The sequence below is a fragment of the Buteo buteo genome, chromosome 6, assembly GCF_964188355.1.
Source record: "Buteo buteo chromosome 6, bButBut1.hap1.1, whole genome shotgun sequence".
NCBI classification, from domain to species: Eukaryota; Metazoa; Chordata; class Aves; order Accipitriformes; family Accipitridae; genus Buteo; species Buteo buteo.
In genome coordinates this window covers 25,798,309-25,818,231 of record NC_134176.1, presented here as the reverse complement: position 1 = coordinate 25,818,231, position 19,923 = coordinate 25,798,309, and the positions used below count along the sequence as shown (strand labels likewise).

The 19,923-nt window shown below is 47.0% G+C and overlaps 1 protein-coding gene and 1 long non-coding RNA gene across 4 annotated transcripts in view; one reads left to right on the top strand and one right to left on the bottom strand.

Moving 5' to 3' along the window:
- The window catches only part of LOC142032050 (uncharacterized), a 33,804-nt gene that overhangs the window by 1,027 nt on the left and 12,854 nt on the right, over nt 1-19,923 (bottom strand). Inside the window, exon 3 of one of the 2 annotated variants that reach the window (XR_012650723.1) lies at nt 15,855-18,061. The exons of the other annotated variant lie outside the window; for it this stretch is intronic. This is a non-coding gene — a long non-coding RNA (uncharacterized LOC142032050). Of the gene's footprint in view, nt 1-15,854; nt 18,062-19,923 lie in introns of those variants that run through there. 2 annotated transcript variants of the gene reach the window in all.
- The window catches only part of ESRRB (estrogen related receptor beta), a 134,198-nt gene that overhangs the window by 108,213 nt on the left and 6,062 nt on the right, over nt 1-19,923 (top strand). For both annotated transcript variants that reach the window (XM_075030122.1, XM_075030121.1), the window contains exons 4-6: nt 8,057-8,167; nt 8,818-8,979; nt 14,935-15,204. In XM_075030122.1, the coding sequence (XP_074886223.1) occupies nt 8,057-8,167; nt 8,818-8,979; nt 14,935-15,204 (543 nt within the window). The remainder of the gene's footprint in view (nt 1-8,056; nt 8,168-8,817; nt 8,980-14,934; nt 15,205-19,923) is intronic.

The window sequence follows — 19,923 nt, the reverse complement described above, 5'->3', positions numbered from 1 at the left end:
TCAGTGAAAGCTCAGCTGACATCCCTGCAATATGCTCGGGTTCTTGCTTTGTGCTTCCTGGGAAGGATGAGGGCTCCTCCGGGGATTCTGGGTAATTGGGTTAGTGGCCAGCTCATGTCAGGAAATTAAAAGGCAGCCCCGATCAGGTTGCTGCTGCATGCTTTTTAATGGCTTTGTATTTATAGAGTATTCTGCCTCCAGCCGGTGCCAGAAATACCGCTATTGGAGGCATCCAAATGAAAAAAGAGAATGAAAAATGATTTTTCTTTCTCTAAAATACCCCTGTGTTTAAAAACAGACAGGCAACCCCCTGTCCTTTGAAACAGGATCTCCAGGTGCAGTGAGTGGCATTTTGATGTCTATATCATCCACACCCAACTACTTTCCAAGGCATGAAATGAGCATTTGCAATGCGGCTGGAGCTGGGCTGGGTGATGGTGTGATACAGAGCATGTGCTGCCTTTGGCAGTGTGGTGGTGATTCTCCAAAGAGGAGGCTTGCAGTGGATGGGCTGTCCGCAAAGTGCACGTTGGGCTGATGGCACTTTGTATCTGTTTTCTGACTGTAAGACTGGTGCATCCAGGACCCTCTTCACACCTTCTGCCATATCCAGTGGATTATGAATCTGTTTAGTTTGGTTCCTCCCATTCATTCTGAATTATTAATCTGCCTAGGTTCTTGCCATACCTAACGAAATCTCCATTCTATCAAACGTGAAGTCCAGGCTCAATCAATGTACATCTGTGTGGGTTCAGAGAGGCATCAACTCTACACAGGTTTATGACAAACACTTGGTGCATTCTGTCACCAGAAATTGTGCTTAGTGCTCTTATAACATGTATAGAAAAGAGGAAGGTGATGAAAGCTGCAACCATCCAGTGATGTTTAGACCCCAACCATTGTGCTACAAGCTCTTAGGCAGTTCTGACAAAATGGTAGGTAAGATCCTCTGAAGTGAGCAAGAGTGGGGTGGGACTGAATGTATGTCCCACTGCTTTACAGTAACTTAAGGCATGTGTATCAATATTTTCACAGCCTCTGGTAACCCGTGTTCACCAGTGACTCAGCTCTGCCAAGATTCTCAGTCCCTTCCCCTGACTCACCTTTGAAGACTGTGCCAGCCCTGGGGCTGCAGGGTATCCTGAGAGGGTCTTTACTCAGAATTGCCTGGCACAGCTGTTCTAATTTAAGAATTAAATAATAAGTGGACACTAGTTCTTAGTGTTGGAAAAGCCACTGCTGAGGTGAGGACTTCAGGAGAGACTTCAAGGCTGCAAGGCCCAAGCAGAGGTGCTCTAAGAGGCTGGCCAAGGCAGCAGCACCCTGTGTTGGTGGGTCTAACTCCCTCACCTCTGTGGATCTCCGTCACAAGTGGGCTTCTCTCCCTGCAGTGGTGGGGGCCTCTCCATTGTGTCACGTATCTAAAAATTTGGTTCTTGATCCATGCTTGTGCTGCTCTACCTGTTCCAAAAGGCTCATAGACTCTACCTAACTAGACTAAGACAGAAAATTGGGCTAGAGAAAGCATTGGTTTGACCCTGCAGGGGTTCCCTTGGTAGTCAATAGGGAGAAATATCTGTCATCACTCCTCCTCAGGTAAGTGTCTGGCCAGTGAGATAAATGTGGAGGTGCCTGCTTCTCTCTGTTGCTGGTCAAGGGAGCCCAGACATGCAGAAGGGAGCTATCAAAGCCTAAAGTAGGGTGAGTTAAACCACACCCAGGGCTGCAGGTTCCTCTAGGCAGCAAACACCCCTTTGGGGATTTAGCTCTGAGCACTACCACTTGAAAGGTCAGCGAGGCTGGGGCTTTGTCATCTTTTAGGTCCTCTTGTGAAAGGCATCCATGGTCTTCTCCTGGCAGGCATGTGCCTGCAACTGTTCCTTTCACACAGTGCCCCTCAGCCTGCTGTTATGCAGGCATTGCTGCCACGGGTAACCAATATTGGGTAGCCAATAGAGCTGCTGTCCTGCTTCAGGCTGTTTAGAGGGTTGGGAAGGGAGGCAAAGGAGAACACGTGCATGGACCACAAACACAGGGTGAGTGTGTGGGTGTGGGGGCTATTACAGAGAGCTGAACAAGGTACTGAGGTATTCTTTATTCCCATCTGCCCTTGAAACCCTTGTTAATTCCTGACTTTTCAGGGTGATTGGGGGTCAAGGTGAGAGGGGCTCAGCATGGGAAGGAAGCTGTACATTTGAGAGACAGCAATGGCTAATGCTGCAGAGACGCCTCTGCAGAGCTGGCAGTCATGCAGCTGGCACTAGCAGAGAAGGGTTGGTTTGCAAGCTGTGTGGGTTACACCAGATCCTGTATGCTTCGGACAATCACCTGGGACATGCTGCTTGTGTTTCTGTGTCTGAGGAGCGAGGACGCCTTGTGTCACTGCTCCAAGGCAAGTGACAGCCTCTGGTACCAGGTATCATCAGGCATCACAGGGCTAACCTGTGTCCAGGGACTCTTTAGCCAGACAGTCAGCAAAGGAACTTTCCTACACAGCTAACATATCCCTGAAAATATCAAAGGTGGAGCAGGCTGCAACATCCTACTTGAAATGATCTAATATCTCTGTAGGCCCTTGTAACACAGGAGATGGATTTTTCAACTCCACTGCCTCGCGCCCCAGGTTGGTATCCCACCCTCCCATTGCAAGTGTCATTCCCAGGCTCGCTGACCTGCACCATGCTAGTCACTGGGTTTTTCTGACCATGCTGACCTGTGACCCTCAAGTTGCTTTCCTGTGTTTCAAATTAGTTGGGTAATTGCACCAGTCATCTACCAAGAGATTTTCCAGGGGCTGGCCTCTTTTTGCAGCAGTATAAAACCTAATGGTATAAAGGAGTCTTTTCCCCTTCCCATGCTGGAATCTCAGAGTAACAAAAGAGAACCTAGTCAGGTTGCAGCCTCTCCACTCTCATTAGATAGAGATGCCTTTCCCTATAGTCTATTTCTTTCCCCATCTTGGCAAGCCTAACTTTTATGGTCATCGCTGCTCTCTGTTTCCTTGATAGGCCTCCTCCTGGCTCACTCATCCCATCGCCACATCCTGTTGTCTCTCCTGAAGTTCAGAGCAAAAAGGGAGAGGGAAATTCTGTAGGAGACACCCTGGGCACAACCCTTCTCCCTTCCTTTCTTCTCTACTCTTAGCCTATGCCTTCCAGCTTCCTTGGGCAGTGCCAATCCATGTACTTTAGACTGCAGCTCCTGGGGACAGGGGCATCTCTGTTAGCTACAGAGCACCACCCCAGCTGGGAGACCACCCCTGGGAGAGCAAGCAGGTTGCATTGATGCAGAAATCGCAGCTCAAGGATTAGGTGGGCAGTGAGCACAGGACCCGGCTGGTGTATCGGGGAAGCTCAGCAAAAGCAGCCCCGTGAGCATTGCTCCCTGGCCAGCACTTGCCCTGTGTTCCCTTTGGTTGTGTCCTCCTTGGTCTAGACGCATATTGTACCGTGCAAACCCTGTAGCTTGGCTCCTCCGTTAGCTCTTTTGGCAAGATAGATCTTTCTGTTCCTATCAATTCATGGGCATGTGATTGGACTCGATGGAAAGTGAGGTGAGGCTAGTAATTTGACACGACAGCTGATACTGGGCCTAGACTGCATTTCCCACTGGCCAGGGCTTAGCTTCACAGAGCTTTTAGGAGTATTTTTAGTCCCCAGAAAATAAAACAGAAACTAAACCTGACTGTGTGCTGTCGCCTCTGCGTACTTGGCTATTTTTACTTCCGACAGGCTCGGCCTGGGTCCAGCTTTAAAAAAAGCTGGAATTATTTTACTTCCATTAAGAAAAAAAGCCCAAAGCCTGATGTTATCAAGTCAGCAAGGGGACATCTGATCCCAAAGTTGTCGGGCAGACGTCTCTCCGAGGGACATGTCAGAGAAATGCAGGGAGCTTGAACAGATCAGCAGATCAGCTCTCCCACTGCAGAGGCCTGGTGCTGGCACAGACCTCTCTGCAAGAGCGCTTGGAACACGAGTGGCACCCACAGGATGCTTAGAAAACTGACATCCCTACCCCAGGCAGGATGCTGAGCCGAAAAGTCCTGCCCAACTCCTGGCCCTGCCCTCCTCCCTGCTAGGTCAGAGGGGGGTCAGGCAGGCTGGGGAGCTGAGAGCATGCTGCCGGTGAGCTGGGACACAATCCCTATGGTGGACACCGGGGTGAGCTCCACACCTAGGTCAGACGGGTGCCAGGACTCTTACTCAGGATCCCTCAAAAGATAGCAAGATTCAATGAACAGCAGTGCTTCCTTGCAACACAGGGGAGTGGGAGGAGAGGGGATGTTTCCAGCACAGATAGCCTTCATTTGTGAAGAAGCAGGTGCCAGAAAGGTAAGTTATCAAGGGGTGGTACCTCCCAAACTTTGCCCTATACTGTTGCATCTCACATAGTATATGTAAACCCTCCCTTCTGTACTGCTCTAGCAGCCCCTCCTTGCTGATACTGTCAAGAAAAGGGGTCCAGGAATGCTATGGTGGTGACAGTTTTGTAGGACGAGTGCCTTCTCTCCTGGGAACTGGCCAGTTGTGATCCATGTGAGAAATAGGTTTGTGCAGGAGCCGGAAGGCAACTGCTTTTTCTTGCTGCTGTCTTATTGTCAGAGTGGCACCAAATCCTATGTAAGGGTCTTCAGTACAGACCAGCTGCATCTTGTAAGTGGCTGCTGCACCTTGTAGTTAAAGCTCAGGTGGCTGCATGTTTGGTGTGAAGTCCGCCCTTAGGATTACAGTGTATGTACCACTCACCCTTGCTCCAGCCCTCTCATCTCCCTTCTTGCACTGTCTCACTTCCACTCATATCTCATTTTACATCTCCCTCCATTTCTTCTCTGCTCAGTACTTTCCTTCATGCTGCTTCTCTGAGCTTACCCACTGCACCTCCCCACTCCATTTTAATGTCCTTTAGTGTCCCTTTCAGAGCTGCATTGTAACCAGCCTGCCTATCTTAAAATCAACCACTGAGGCAATGAAAGTATAACAGCAGGCATTAACAAGCCACCTGAATACCACGACTCAGTACCAGGTCCTGATATTTGGTCATGCCCTTTCCTTCCATCTAGATATGACCCATTAGGCTGTCAGATCTTTGGGGAAGGGATTTTGCCATGATGCTTGTGTCTGGAGTGTCACAGTCAGGGACTCGGGGTTGAAATGCTTGTGTTTGCTGTAGCACCTGCAGGTCACTGCACTCAGCAGCTGGTGCTGGGATGTGCTATGTAGGGGTCAGCCTATCCACCAGCTCTGCGGCTGGAGCGATGACAACAGGATAGAATAGTGGCTCTGCAAATGCTGATTGAAAACATTTGCCTCAAGGAGTGTCGCACAGGATGGGGAACAAGAGGAGGACAAACACTTGTTCAAAATTAACGAGCCAAAGTCCTTGGGCAAACAGACCTCTATCTGCTCAGTGAGGGAAGGAGGGATGGAGGGTAAATCTCTCTGCGTCTCTCTTATCTTTTTTTAATGCACTTAAGTCCTTTGTGTCCTTATAATCTGATTGAGGGTCCCTAGCACAGCTGCAACCCGTGCAGCCATCCGTCTGCCAAGCACTGGAGTATGGCATGCTTCTCCTTGGGAGAAGGAAACGAGCTCCTTCCCCCATTTCCTCCCTATCCCTCCTAGTGCCCCCTCTCTGCTGCTTATCAAACTGCATGGCAAAAGCATCCTGAGGGCTGTGTGTTGGTTTCTCCTGGGCTGAGAATGGCGTCTCCCTGCACCAATGACATTCTGCTCACTGGCGTGAGGGAATGGGCCCCACTATGACCCTTCTTCTGTGAGGGTCTTAGGGAGCTGTGATTCAGGCCTGAAGTCCTGCAGCCTGTTCTGGATTCCTCCATAATCTTTGAACAGTGTATTCCCGACCCTTTTAATTTTCACACCTGGTTACTTGGTTTACTGGCAGTTCCTGAAATTTGTGTCTCTCCCTCTTCTCCTGGCTTATAGGTAGGTGTCATGCATTCAGCAGAGTCTGGAACAGATGTCTTCTTTCTTAGGAAACCAGGGCACATTTATTGAAGGGAAAGAAATCATAGATGGAAAGGAAAGTTTCCTACTTCATGCAGGACTTTATTAGTGCTGTTCCTCGTGGATCTCCCTAGATAATCTCGTTTGGGATTCCCTGGCTGCCCTTTCTGAAATCACTCTGTGGAACGTGTTGGCGCTCCCAGGAAGGAGTCTTGCCCACAGGCTATCTGCTGCTGTGAATGGAGGTAAAAGAAGCAATGGGCAACATTTTCAGAAACAGTACCATGTAATGGAGGAGAAAGGTAGTACTTGTGCTTAGGGATGTCAGTGAATTCTCCACACAGAGTCAGAAATAGAAAATGGGGCAGGGGAAGGAAATTACTCAGTGTGATCTGAGTTCACGTATTCAGCTTCGTGTCTTTCTCTCCATCTTCAGTGTCTGCCATCCTCCCATAGCAGCCACTTGCAGCAGCATTTCCTTTGCTCTGGAGAGCTCCAGGCCTGCTCATTCCTGCTTCTCCTGCTCAATGGGAGCAGCAGGACTCTTAAAAGGAAGCAGCTATATAACATTAATAACATCATGCCTATGAGCCTCTGTCCCCACACACCATGGCTTACAGGTAATGCAACCTAGACCTCCATGTGGGTGTTGCTACTGCCAGAGAGATTTTGCTGTTAGACTGTATAACTGAGTGCTGTTGGCCTGGTTGGTGTTGGTTATTCTTGCTGTTGGGAGGCTGTTGGTACTGTCTGTCAGTCAAGCTGGTTTGGGTGCTGCAGCCATAAAGAGTATCAGGATCTAGATGTTGTGGCAAGTAATGGTTTCATGTGGTGCAAGTGGGGCTGGTGTGGTGGCATTGAAACGCACAAGTGACAGACATGTGCCTCTTTCTAGGGCAGAATATTTGTCAGCAGACTGCAGGTTTTTTCAGGTGTACAAGTTGTTCAAAAAGCATCACTTCAAAGTTGATTTGGAGTGTTTGCTTTTAGTTGTTTGTGTTTATGTAGTGGATTGATTGCAAAATATTAATGGCCCAATATGATTAGTAAGTGTATCACATAATTGGTTCCTGTGATCAGACTAGATAAACTTATGTGTTTTCCTAAGGAAGTACTTGTATAGTGTAAATTCAATTTTTTATTCTGTTTAAATGCTCCTACTTTTACCTTGAAAGATTTTTTTTTTTTTTGCAATAGCTGCTTCTCCCAGCAAGACTGAGTTACCCCAATTTCATAAGAACTGATTACCAGAGACCATATGGCTGGCCAGAAGTAACTGAGAATTGGATAAATATCTATGCCTTTTTTCATGATTTGTTTTTAACACTGTATTTTGTACTAATACAGCAGTTCAGCTGCTGGTCCTGGTCTATTGATGCTGCTATGGTTTTTTGCACAGTGACAGTAACTGGTGCTTCCCAGTCACTGGGAGCTGTTTTCAATGTGCTATTTGCAGTTTGATTCACTGTATTTTGAAAGAGCTGCAACAAATTCTTCAGTGTCTCCCTACTTCAGCTTTATCATTGCTTTATTGTAGTAGAGGTTGTTTCTATTTATTTGGGTTCTACTTTTATTACAGTTGCCTTACTTGATCAAGGGTGAAACATCTTTGTTGAATTGATAGTTCATAATCAATTTGCTATATGTCACTTTTTTCAAATATAAACAGTGAGAGATCACAGAACATTTAACTTCTCATTTTTAAGTACAATCTAAAAGCTTATTTTTATAACTGCAGGTTTGATTGGCATTTAAAGTCTTTCTTTTTAAAAGCAAGATCATCCAGAGGGCATTGAGGTCTGAAGCTTTTCATTTGCCCATCAGATTGATGGTGATTGAAGAGTTTGAATGGGTTAATTTCTGTCTTCATTAATGTTTTGAATAAAGTAAAGCTCACAGCAGCATGGTTAGAGCTGGAGGCAGTCTAGCTGGTATTATTGGGATTGCTGGGTTCAGCTGAGATCTCAAGTATTTGGGAGAGGGAAGCTCCCTGGAGTGTGGGGAACGTCTTACTTGGCAAATTTTAGCATCTGCTTGCCCAGGTTCCCTGTGGCACTTAGGAATCATGAGGATTTCTATTGTTTTACTTGCAGGTGTTCGTCTGGATCGAGTCCGTGGAGGCCGTCAGAAATACAAGAGGAGACTGGATTCTGAGAGTAGCACTTACCTGAGCTTACAGATCCCTCCCCCAGCTAAAAAGCCACGTATGTATTGGTCTTGAATTATGGTCCTCTGAGCAACCACTAAGTTTCTTTTTATTGGTCTCCCAAAACATAAAATGGAACGGTTGTCACTTCTGATTCCCATATCAGTCACCCAAATCAGCACTAGGATTATTTTTCTTATGAACCTAGTGCAGGGGTAGGTTAGGTATGCCTAAGGTACAGCCCAGGTGCTGTGTTCATTGTACCTAGGGTTAAATACCAGACCTTTTGTAGGAGATTATGTAAATCCATTTAGTGATATTCTGATCTTTTCCTGTAACCATGCTATGTTAACAAAACTAGTCCCATGCTGATTTCTCTCTTCCATACTACCCATTTCTCTAAACTTTTCTACATCCCACCAGCTGATTATTCGTGCCTCTTCCTCCCCTTGCTGGACCTATCTGAGACAATGGCTGACAACCTTACAGTAACTTCCTGCTTTTGTCATCCCTGTACAGAGCTGGTTTGGCATAGGCAGATCACTACAGCTTGTATAGCTGCAATAGTCTTCTGTTGTGACCAAAACCATTTCTGAGGTCCTATGGACTCTATAGTCATGTCTCGTCCCAGCAAGGTCCTTCTAGAAATGGCTGTTACGACACCTTATGTCATGTGAGATACAACAACTTCTCCTTTGAAATGTGCAGTGACTAAGATCGTCTCCCACTTGCTGGTCGCTGAGCCAGAGAAGATTTATGCCATGCCTGATCCAACCATGCCAGAGAGTGACATCAAAGCCCTGACAACCCTCTGTGACCTGGCAGACAGGGAACTGGTGGTGATCATTGGCTGGGCAAAGCACATCCCAGGTAAACAGGGGGAATTACAAGGGTGTAAGCATGAACAGCAAAGGGAGCTATTATTTATCACTGTGCTTATCAGTTTTGTCTTCAACCAGGATTTTTACATATAGTGATGGGTGGAAATTACTGTCACAGAAAACTGCTTGTGGTGGGCTCTCATTGGTAACAAACTCCAATATAGCCTATGGTATAGGTGCAAAAATTGATGATGGGGGGTGTGTGTGTGTCCTGAGATTACGCAGAAGGCCTTGAGATGATACGATAAAAGTTCTTGGTTTTACCTGGCATCGAGTGGTACTGCAAAAACGCTTGGGAAACAGCCCTTGGAATGGTACGGTGGACTTCAGTGATTTTGCACTGCATCAACATGACCTAGGTCTGTTGTGTTTGTAGATGAATAAGTGTTATGGCAGTGACTGGACTTTACTGCTAATGGCAAGGCAGGTAGCCACCCTCTCTGTAGTGGGCATTCTTGCCCAGACTCAGGAAAGCTTTTGTCATACTGGATTCATCACAGAACAAGTCCCTTTGGGATGGACATACTATTGTCAGTGAATCTCCAGGCTTCCATGCTGACAAATAACAACTTATGGGCAATGTGACCGGCCTCAGAAAGCTCACTGACTATATCCAATGAGTGCCTGTATGACTGAGTGATGTAGCAACTGTCTCACACCTGCAGGTAGGATGGACCCAGGCTGAAGGAGCAGCCATGGCCCTCAAGGGGGTTGTGGGGACAAAGATTTGGCCTGGCAAGGGAAAGTGCCTGGTCTCGGAAAGTGCCTGGTCTCTAGTTCCCCCCCGCCAAAAAAAGATAGATTGGATTTGGGTGTGGAGAAGGTTGGCCAGGGAAATTAGGGGATGTCCTTGGGGTTTATGTGGCTGCTTTCCAAAGACAGCTTCAGATGCTCAGTATGAACAGCTCAGTACAGCTATCTCTTGCCTTCTGTCCCCCTTCCTTGTGTCAGGAGAATATCTGAGACTCAGCCACAGTATTTAACCCATACTGCACGTTTTCTGTGTCTCCCACTGCATGGGTCTGTGTTCTTTTGCTTTGCTTCTTGGCTTTAAGCTCTTCCTTGTTTGGTGAGGCATCCTAGCATAAGTGATCAGACAGTTTAGTTCTCCCATGTATTTTGTTTCTCTTTGTAGCTCCTCTTTTTGCTTTTTGGTGGCTGCTTCGCTTTTTTCAGAGGGAGTATTTCCCCTGTGACTCAAGGGTTAGTGGTTTTCTTGGCTATATGGTATATGAACTGTTACGTGGTGGGACTATGAAGTCTGGAGAAACTTTTTCAGGACAGTGTTTCTGAGTAGAGGTTAATCTCAGTGGTGCCCTTCTTACACAAGAACTGCAGTATCTGCAGGGATTAGACCCATCACTAGTGCTGGAATCCATCTGGGGCTGATTCATCACAAGTGGGGTTACAGTGGCGATTAGGGAACTCAGCCTGGATTGCTCTACTAACCCAGTACTTGGGGTGTTAACAGGAATGGTTTTAATGCAATGCAATTAGCTGCTACGGCTGCCCAGTGAGGTGCCATTGTATGTTCTTCTAACCTTGGTTATTTCTGTTCGCACAGGGTGCCCTGCTGTAGTTTCCTAGCTTGCGGCTGTGGGATGAGCGTGGAATGCTCAGCTCTGAGTTCCTACAGAGTTTTTCAGTCTGCCATGGTGATATTATCCCAGAACAGGAGTATAGTAGAGACTACTCCTGCGCTGTGAAAGGGGTTCTTTCTCTCCTTTATGAAAGGCAGGACATACCTGCCATCATCTCAATTTTCTCTGTGTATTTTCCTTTCCTATCAAAGGCCCTGCAACACGATAACAGCCATCAGCCTGGCACAGTTCAGACCAGCAGCAGTATTATAACAGGACTGTGTGCACAGGAGAGAGCTCAGGGGTTGTTACACATAATAAAAGACAGTTCATAAAAATGGAACAAATACCCCACAGTTCTGAAACAAGTACGAAACATACTGAGTTAGGCAGCAAGGGGGCAGGGCAGGGCAGGGCCAGGAGCTGCCAGGTGTCTACATTATCCATGCCCAGTATTTCTGCCTTCCAAGGATTTTGAGCAAAACAGGACATTGCTTCCTGTGTGCATGAATTCTTGGACAGAGAGGGGTGGAGAAAGGAACAAAAGTCACATATTCCTGCCTTGTATTCGCACTGGAATTAGTAAAGAACAGTGTGACGTTGAAGTCATACCAACCCTTCAGGATCCCAGGTGTCAGCACAAACTTCTGCCCCACTGTGTTAGCAAATAAAACCAGTTAAGCTTAAAGACACTCTCCTATGATAACAAGAAAGCATGATTTAATGGTGTTTAGCAAATGTTATTAGCTCAATAGCCTTATTAGCCACTAGCTCAAAAGCCAGGCTTAGCCAATGTGGAGTTGTCCCCTTTTGTATGGGCCCCCCTCCCCGCTACTCACCCTCCCCCCTGTGCTAATTGTCTTTGAACATCTACCTTTTCTGCGTGCCTTGATGCAGGGAGACAAGACTTCTCTCGAGGGGTGACGATGAAGGTTCTCCCAGGGTAGCTGTTGTGCTGTTCTCACTAGGAAGACGATAGTACTAGCACAGAATGAAATATGGCAAGTGGAGTGACAGCAGCTGTGTCTGGAGTGGCCTCAGATCCTATAATTACATCTCCCTTTATTACCTCTGCTAATGGCCCTCCAGGATGACAGAAATGATAATAAATTAACAGATTATGAACTCCACTTGCCACAAATTATGTGACTTTTTTTTTTTTTTTAATTCTGGGAGCTCCCACTGCCAAACCACTGAAATAAAAAAAAAAAAAATCACAAAAAATAAAAAACCTGAATGTCACATCAGCTATTGCAAATAAAGCAGCTTTTCTCAACCTGCACCTGGGAATGAGGGAAACATGCATGCAGCTCTGTGCTAGAGACAGAGGCCCCTCTTTGGGGAGCCTAGGGATGGCAGTGGAGCGTTCAGCACTTTTTAGGATCAGACCTGAGAAAAGCAGCAAGAAACAGATCACTAAGGGCACTTTCTGGATGCTGTGCAATCAGACAGCTCAGGAATGCAAAAGGGCTGGATTCTAGCAATTTCTGGGAGCTGTAAGATGGCAAGGCAGTTGAATTTCACAACTAGAGGTTCTCCTATAAAAGCAAGCCTATGATTTTGGCCAGGTGAAATTAGCATTTACTGTTCCTGATCTCAAGTTTTATAGCATGGGAGACCCCGGGTTACATGATCTTCCCTTGTCTGTGCAGACTGCAACGATAGAGGCACAGTCCTCTAGCCCTTGCATTCTACATGTGTAAACACTGCAGGAAAAGGGTCCTGATTCTGTCAGACATTTCAAGTCCAGGCTTGGCACTGCAGCGCTCCCTCCCTTATACTCGCCTGCTGGAGCTGGAGTTGTTGGCTACCTGGGAGTGCTTCTGGCAAGGGGCTTTCCTAGGTGGGTAAGGCAATTGCAGCTGGCTCTTCTGTTCTCCTTGGCACAGGGTAAAGCATGGTCTCTGCTGTGCAGTTCCCACCTGGCATGACTGCCTCTGGGAAAGAGTGATTAACAGAGATGCTGGATGCTAGTCTACTGCTAGGGTTAAGTCAATTTTTCTATTTTATTCTCTAGCAGAAAAGCGTGAGCCCTGTCTGTCCTGGATCCTCTTGCTCTACTCTATGACTGTTTCTCAATCTTTAACAAATTTCATTGGCAGACTGCAGTGAGGCGATGGCATAACCCCTTTTGTAATCCAGATGGGGAATGAAGATGCAGAAAGGCCATGTGACTGACCCAGAAACTGGACTTAAGGCAGCAGCCTAAATGCAGGGCTGTTCTCCATGGTCAGAGCTAGGAGAAGGGTGACCAAAGGAGAGATTCTGGGTGCTAGAGACCATGACAGTAGCTGTGAACATCACCATTATCCCTGTCTCAGGGCTAATCTCATCAGTTCCCTGTGCAGCAAACAGACCTGGGGAGACGGGATCCCAAGCCTTTGAGCTGCATCAGCCTGCACTTGGACTCAGTCAGGAGGGCTGCATTCAGGAGCAGCACAGTACTTGACTGCAGGAGGTAAGGGGCAGAAGGGTGAGGCAAAGGACGAGTCACCCCTGAAGTAGTCACAGCCTGAACAAGGGGTGGGATTCACCAGGTGCAGGGCTACGTGGAGCACAGGCTGTGCTGTACGGGAATCAGTCTCACAGTCACAGAGCTGGATTTGTAGCTCTTCTCTCCAGTAGCCTGGACTCCTCTTTAGCTGTTCCCTCTGGCACTCCTCCCCAATGGTTTATTGATTCTTCCCTCCCACCCACTGCTCCCCTCAGACCTTGCACACACAACACGTGACAGCTGATTGGTATCTGTTAATTAATGTGGCCTGGGGCCTCTTTTCTATTCAGTGGCCTGATAAGGGAAATTGGATGTCCAAGGGCTGCCAGGCCATTATCACCCTTTGCTTCCCCTGGCAACACAAACACAAAACATGGCGTAGTGATAAATAAATACCACTAACCCACCCTTCTGCCTTCCCTTCCCCAGCTGAGATAGTGCAGATAGAAAAAGAGAACCCACAGTCAGTCAATATAGCAATCATCAGCTCTTTTGTTAATTGCCAACTTGATAACAAGAGAAATCAAATGATCATCATGGTGGCTGGCTACCTAGGCCCTGATGCGGGGCCAAGAACTGCGAGCAGGGAGGGCTGTGGGATAAAGGAGTCCCGCTGAGCCTAGCACACAGCCAGCAGGGCTGGGAGGCTTCTGCACAGAGGCTAATGAGCTCACAGGCCTCTTGGTAAGCCCTGAGGCTTAATAAGCATCTGGGGAGAAAACTGGCAGGGGAGGCTGGTGGAGCATCGCTCCCCCAGCTGAGGGGTGCCTGGGTGTCCCATTCTCTCACAGCCCTGGGACCCTTTAGGTGCAAGGAGCTACCAAAAAGCAGAGTCCCTGCCTGTCAGTGCTGGGCAGGAGCTGCCTATGTGGGACCAACAAACTGTGTGTGGCATCCCTGTCTGTAATGGCTGTTGCACAGTGCCCATCTCCCAGGATCTTTCATGGGCTGGCCTTCAAGGGTACCTGGTACAGAGGACGTAACAGACACAGCTTTCCTTCCCATGCACTTTATTTTTTTCCCCTCAAGGCAGACAGTCCCTCTGTGGTTTGGCCTATCCACTTTCTCAAGTGGATTCTGGGGCTGTCAGGGTCTATCTCCAGATGATGATTGCTCTTTCTGTATTTGAGGAGAATGACTTGGCTCACTGCTGGGTGCTGGTTCCATTGCTACTGGGTTTGGCTGTGATTTAGGTACTTGTATGGCACCATAAAGGTATTTTTGACACTGGGTAGGTTTGTTGGCTGTGAGGTGCAGAAAGCTGATGGTGTGGAGCTCAGGGAGTGATGAGGAATAGAAGAGGATTCTGTTCACAAACGTATTCAGCTTTTGAATACATTTTGGTGCTCTGTTGTGGCGGGATCTTTTCTCATATTGGCCAAAATGAGAGACTGTGGTATGCTTGTAATTCAGGCCTGTGTCGTTCCCTCCTACCCCATCAGAAGCCCTCTTTTCTGCCATCTGGAGCTCTTCTCTGCTCTTTGGTCAGCTGGGGCAGACTAAGTAGGCCGCAGCACAAAGCTACAGAGGAACACTGAGCAGGACAATGTGGTACAAAACAGTTGTTGCTATAGAAGAAGCAGAGATCATTGAAAAGAGGTTATCATCACCTTGGGTTGCCCTAAATGCAGTCAGAGCTCCTGTTTGAGGCTGTGGGTGGGCATGGGAGCAAAGAGAAGGGTAAGGTCCATGTGTGCTGATTGCCACAAAGGCAGGGTCACTTCAGTAGGCTTTTTTTTTTTTTTTTTTTGAAAGCAGCAGGCCAATGGGGGAGAGTGCTTGGGGTGAATCGCAGGGAAACTAAGGACCCCAGGCTCCTAGAAGCTTTGCTGCACACCCATTTGACCCTGCTTGTCTTTTGCCCTGTCAGGGTTCTCCAACCTCTCTCTTGGGGACCAGATGAGCCTCTTGCAGAGCGCCTGGATGGAAATCCTCATCCTGGGCATTGTGTACCGCTCCCTGCCATATGAGGACAAGCTTGTCTATGCTGAGGACTACATCATGGATGAAGAGCACTCTCGTCTGACAGGGCTGCTGGAGCTCTACCTGGCCATCCTACAACTGGTGCGCCGCTACAAGAAGCTCAAGGTGGAAAAGGAGGAGTTTGTCACGCTCAAAGCTCTGGCCCTTGCCAACTCAGGTACAGCCCTGGCCCAGCCAGCCTCGCAATCCGGGAGTCAAGGCCCACGCTGTTATCTGGTACGGGAGGAAACTAGAGCCTACTGCCCGAGACTGTGCTGTGCCTGTGTCATGCAACATCCTCAAAGCTCTTCTCTGTCCACAGAGCAGGACCTAAGCTGGAGAGCAGGGAGAAATGAGGCTTGCTGCTGCTAGAGCCCCAGCTGTGCTCTGGCCCTGTATTAGGGAGTGGAACCAGGCAGGGATGGGCTGGCTGCTGGTTTCTGGCAGTAAAAGAAAGGCTGTGGAGCCCTTCTCCACTAACAAGCCGACTCCAGTGCCGTGAGTTCAGAAAAGGGGAGGTGCACCATGCCTGCATCCACCTCAGTAGTGTTGGTCAGTTACAGCAAACAGAGAAACCCTGGTCCCAATTTCAAATCCCACAAAAAGCTGTGGAGTTGGGGCTGCCTGGTCCCGTCCTGGAGATGTTCAGTGACCACAGACACTGAGTACCCCTTTAAATGGGACACAGTGTGGATCTGGATGGTAAAGGGTAAGACGTGCTGGCAGAAGCCTGATGTTGCATGTTCTGTTTCTTCTTCTGAAGAGGATGAGAAAGGCCAGGGCCCTCAGCTCAGTGCCTTCCATCTCAGTCTGTGCAGCCGGCTGTGGGAGACACAATAGGTGCTGTGTGTTGTCCTGATGTTGCACAAAAGCCAGACACATATTTGCTCAGGAGTCCCTTCCGAAAGGGAAACTGCTAAAGCTACTGTGTGACGAGGGCTCCCTCTACATCCCTTGAGTCTCATTGTCTCACATCAGATCTCCTTGCTGAGCTGCGTCGTCGTGCAGGTCACAGAATTCACCCTTGCAGCCTAGCAATAAGTCCAGTATCTGTGTTTGGCTAAAGCCACCTTCCAGAAAGACACCTCATGTGAAGCTGAGGGGATTAAAAGAGGGGGAATCTACATCTTTTGTGGTAGCCAACTCTAATAATTAATCATTCTCTCAGTTTAAAAAAAAAAGGCACCAAAAAGGTACCATATCTTTAACGTCAGTTTGCCTGAGTTCAGCCTCCAGATACCAGTCTTTGTTGAGCTGTGTCCTATGACGCCAGGTCTTTTTACACCTGACAGCTTGACACGATAAAGTTCCTGTTCCATAGTTGCATTCCTTGGCCATAGATATATTACTTCAAGAATAACCAAGTGGTCCAGAATGCTGTGAGACTGCCCTATCCTCACCATTTTACACCATTCTGTTCCTCATTGCCGTCCATACTTCTTAGCAACAGCAATTTAAAAGAAAAAAAGAAAGAAATTACTTACAGCTCATTGATAAAAATGTTGAGTAGCGTCTGGTTTTTTACCGATCCCTGTGGATTTCCACAAGAAAACTCCTTCAGGGATGATTCACCACTGATAGCTACTTTGAGATCTGTCATCTAGCCAGTTACTAATCAATTGAAAGTGTGCTTTATTGATATTGCATAGTGCTAATTTTTTAATGAGAATGTCCTGTGGTGCTAAGCCAAGTGCCTTATAAAAGCCTAAGTCTATTATATCTATGCAGTTAACTTTATCAACCAAACTTGTAATCTCATCAGAGAATGAAATGAGGTTTGTTTGACAAGACCTCTATTCCAAAGTATTGTGTTGACTGGCAATAGAATCATAGAATCATTTAGGTTGCAAAAAACCTTTGAGATCATCGAGTCCAGCCATTAACCTAACAATGCCAAGTCCACCACTAAACCATGTCCCTAAGTACCACATCTACACGTCTTTTAAATACCATCTTATAAGTCTTAATTGAACGTCACAGTTTTTTTCCTTTATTTTGCCCTGGTTCACATCAGGCTAGCATGGAAATTATCAGACAAGACCTAGGAAAATATGTGCATCATTAGAACTTTTCCAGTCATCTTGAATTTCTCAAAAATACCAAGACTTGTTGATCATTAATCTGCCCTAGATGGGCCTCAGCCAGCAATTTTAGAACTCTTAAAGCCAAGTTATCTAGCTCTGTTGATTTCTGTGAAGTTTATCCCTAACAGATGTCTAACATCTTCTTGCATAAACAACAGACTGAGAAGTCTTCATCATCTTCATATAACACAGGTACCTAATGCTGCTTTTTTCTAAACAGGACAGAAATACTCACTGAGGATTTCTGTCTCCTGTGCACTGCTAGTAATAATTTAATCATCTCCAGGTGAAAAGAGCCCCACTACAAATGGTCATTTTTCTTCTATTTCTTAAATATTTGTAAAACTTCTTTATTGTCCTTAGCCCTTCCAGCCATGGATTTTCCTCCGATGTCCTTCACTTCCCTTATCGATTTTCTACACTTCATAACTTCTGATTCATATAAATTGCTATCTAGTTCCCTTTTCCAATTTCTCATATATTGCTTTTTTAGCTCTAATTGCTGCCTTCACTTTGCCACTGAACCAGGATGGGCAGATGGCCAAGACTGGCCTCTCTCGATTGTGGGACAGTGGCTTTTGGTGATGTAATCAACTCTTGTTAAAGAACCTGCCTCCTGTCTACCAGGAAGGTCACAGGATTAATCAGGGAGAAGGGCTCCTCAGAGAGGCTGAAGTGCTAAGGTAGTGGTTGTGACAGGGTGAGTGCCACACCAGGACGTTCATCTGGCCCATGCTATGAGCAGAGACACTGCAGGACTTGAGCCTTGGTGCTGTCAAGTTCTTCACGTGCAACAGAAGCACTTTCTGCTGATGTTGCTCACTATGCTTTCAGGACTAAGCCCAGGGTAAGCCTTATGGGACAGTCTCTATCAGGAGTGGAGGAACACTGAGCAAAGACAGAGCAGAACAACCAACACTCATCAGCTGCTTTGCGGTTCTGTTTCCAGCACTGTGGAGTAAAGAAAACAAGGTAAGGGTCAGGAGGCGCAGGCCAAAGCATGTTCTCAGCTGGATGGGAAAAGCCATTCTGACTGCACTGGTTTCTCCTAGTGCAGCTATGTAAGAGCATAATCCACAAAAATCCTGCTTTGTTATTCATATTGAAACACATGAAAGTAAAGCATGAGATCTCATTTTTCATGTAACTAAAGCCTCTCACAATACACACAGAAGAAAGCTAGAATAGGGCAAGTGTATTTTTCTACTGTAACTTTCACATTCAACCTTCACATTCTTTTAATAAAAGTTATTTTTCTTAGTGTATTTGTGACATGGAGTAAACATGCAGAGCCTGCGTGTATGTGCTTGCATGCAAACAGCTGATTCCTAAAATGGTAGGAATGCAGACTACCTTTGGGCCAGGCCTTAGCTCCCATGGGTCAGAGACAGCATTTAAAGCTGAGCACTTAGATTAGCACCTGTGCTGCCTAGGCCTGCTTTCTGCCTTGCCTCCCATATAGATAAATTCCTGAATTTGCTTTATCCTTGCTGGGTGTAATTGCTCATACAACCCAGCTTCTAGGGACTTTCCTGTCTTCTGTGCAACCCTGTGTATATTGACCCTTTGTTTCTAGGAATTAAAACAAATGAAAACAGAAGTGGGAGCTCACTCACTCTTTACTAGAGGAGAAGCTAACAATAGGCTGACCTTGCCAGAGCAGTGGCTGATCTCTGAGTCCTCAGTGTAACACACCAAGGACACACCTGCTGGGACTGGCAAAGATAATTCAAGTGAATGCTGTCTTTAGTAAGTGCATTTTAGAGAGCTGAGAAATTAATTCTTAATGCCCAGAGCAGCAGGCAAGTCCCAACAATATGATCACCCATTTTTTGACAGAGTAGGGGTGCTGTAGGCTTAATTTGTCATCCTTCAGACTCAGCAGTCCCTTCTTAGGCATTCCTAGGTCCTCTTTCCTCAGGAATACAAATTGATCAACCTGTGTATTGAAGAGCCCTCCAGGTTAGCATACAGCACATGTTCACTTAAGGACATCCTGGACTGACCAAATCTTATTTCCTCTTTTTTCCCCCAATGCATTTTAGTGCTGAGATGGAGTGAACAAGGTCTGGATGTAGCAAGGGGATGTGTAGCAAATTCTGTACTAATGGGTCCTGTGAGGTCCCTGCTCCTCCTGCTCCTGCCAGAAGCTGCAAAAAAAAGAGTTAGGTGAGGAGACAGTGAGCCTTGTCCATTCTCACACCTGCCCTGTACCCCATGCCAGCAGTGCTGGAGAAGGGCTCCTAACATGAAGCCTGACTTCTAGGCCAGCTGACCCTCAGGGACGTGGTCAGGCAGCCTCCCTCCACCTCAGTGCTCTGACAGCTGTAAAAATTCATAGCTATTGATTTCGTAATTAACAGTTTATCAATGCCATCGACACCAGCTCACTGATGGATTGCAAGGAAATTAATCCTGCAATGTTATTTTATTTTTTGCAGTCAGCTGCCAATTTTGAGCTTCTTTCAGCAAAGAATGGGGGGGGGGGGCAGGCTTTGATCTAGTTATTTAGTGCTGTTAAGTCTCATCACCTTACAGAAGTCAGGTGGCAGAAGGGCACAGTTTTGGGATTCTGTCCACTGTACAGCAGCATCAGTACCCAAAATGAGACCACCCACTTTGGCCTGAAGCATGGCTTGATGCCTAGCGCTTCTAGCACCTGCTGGGATCTGCAAACTCTGATGGCCTGTGATTACTTCTCCCCCTTGTGCCCCTAGCCAGAAGGACATTAAACAGAAAGACTGGAGGACATTTCTCTCCAAGCTCCAGCTCTTGATACTTCCAGTATCCAAAATGACCTCTGCAACTTGGCA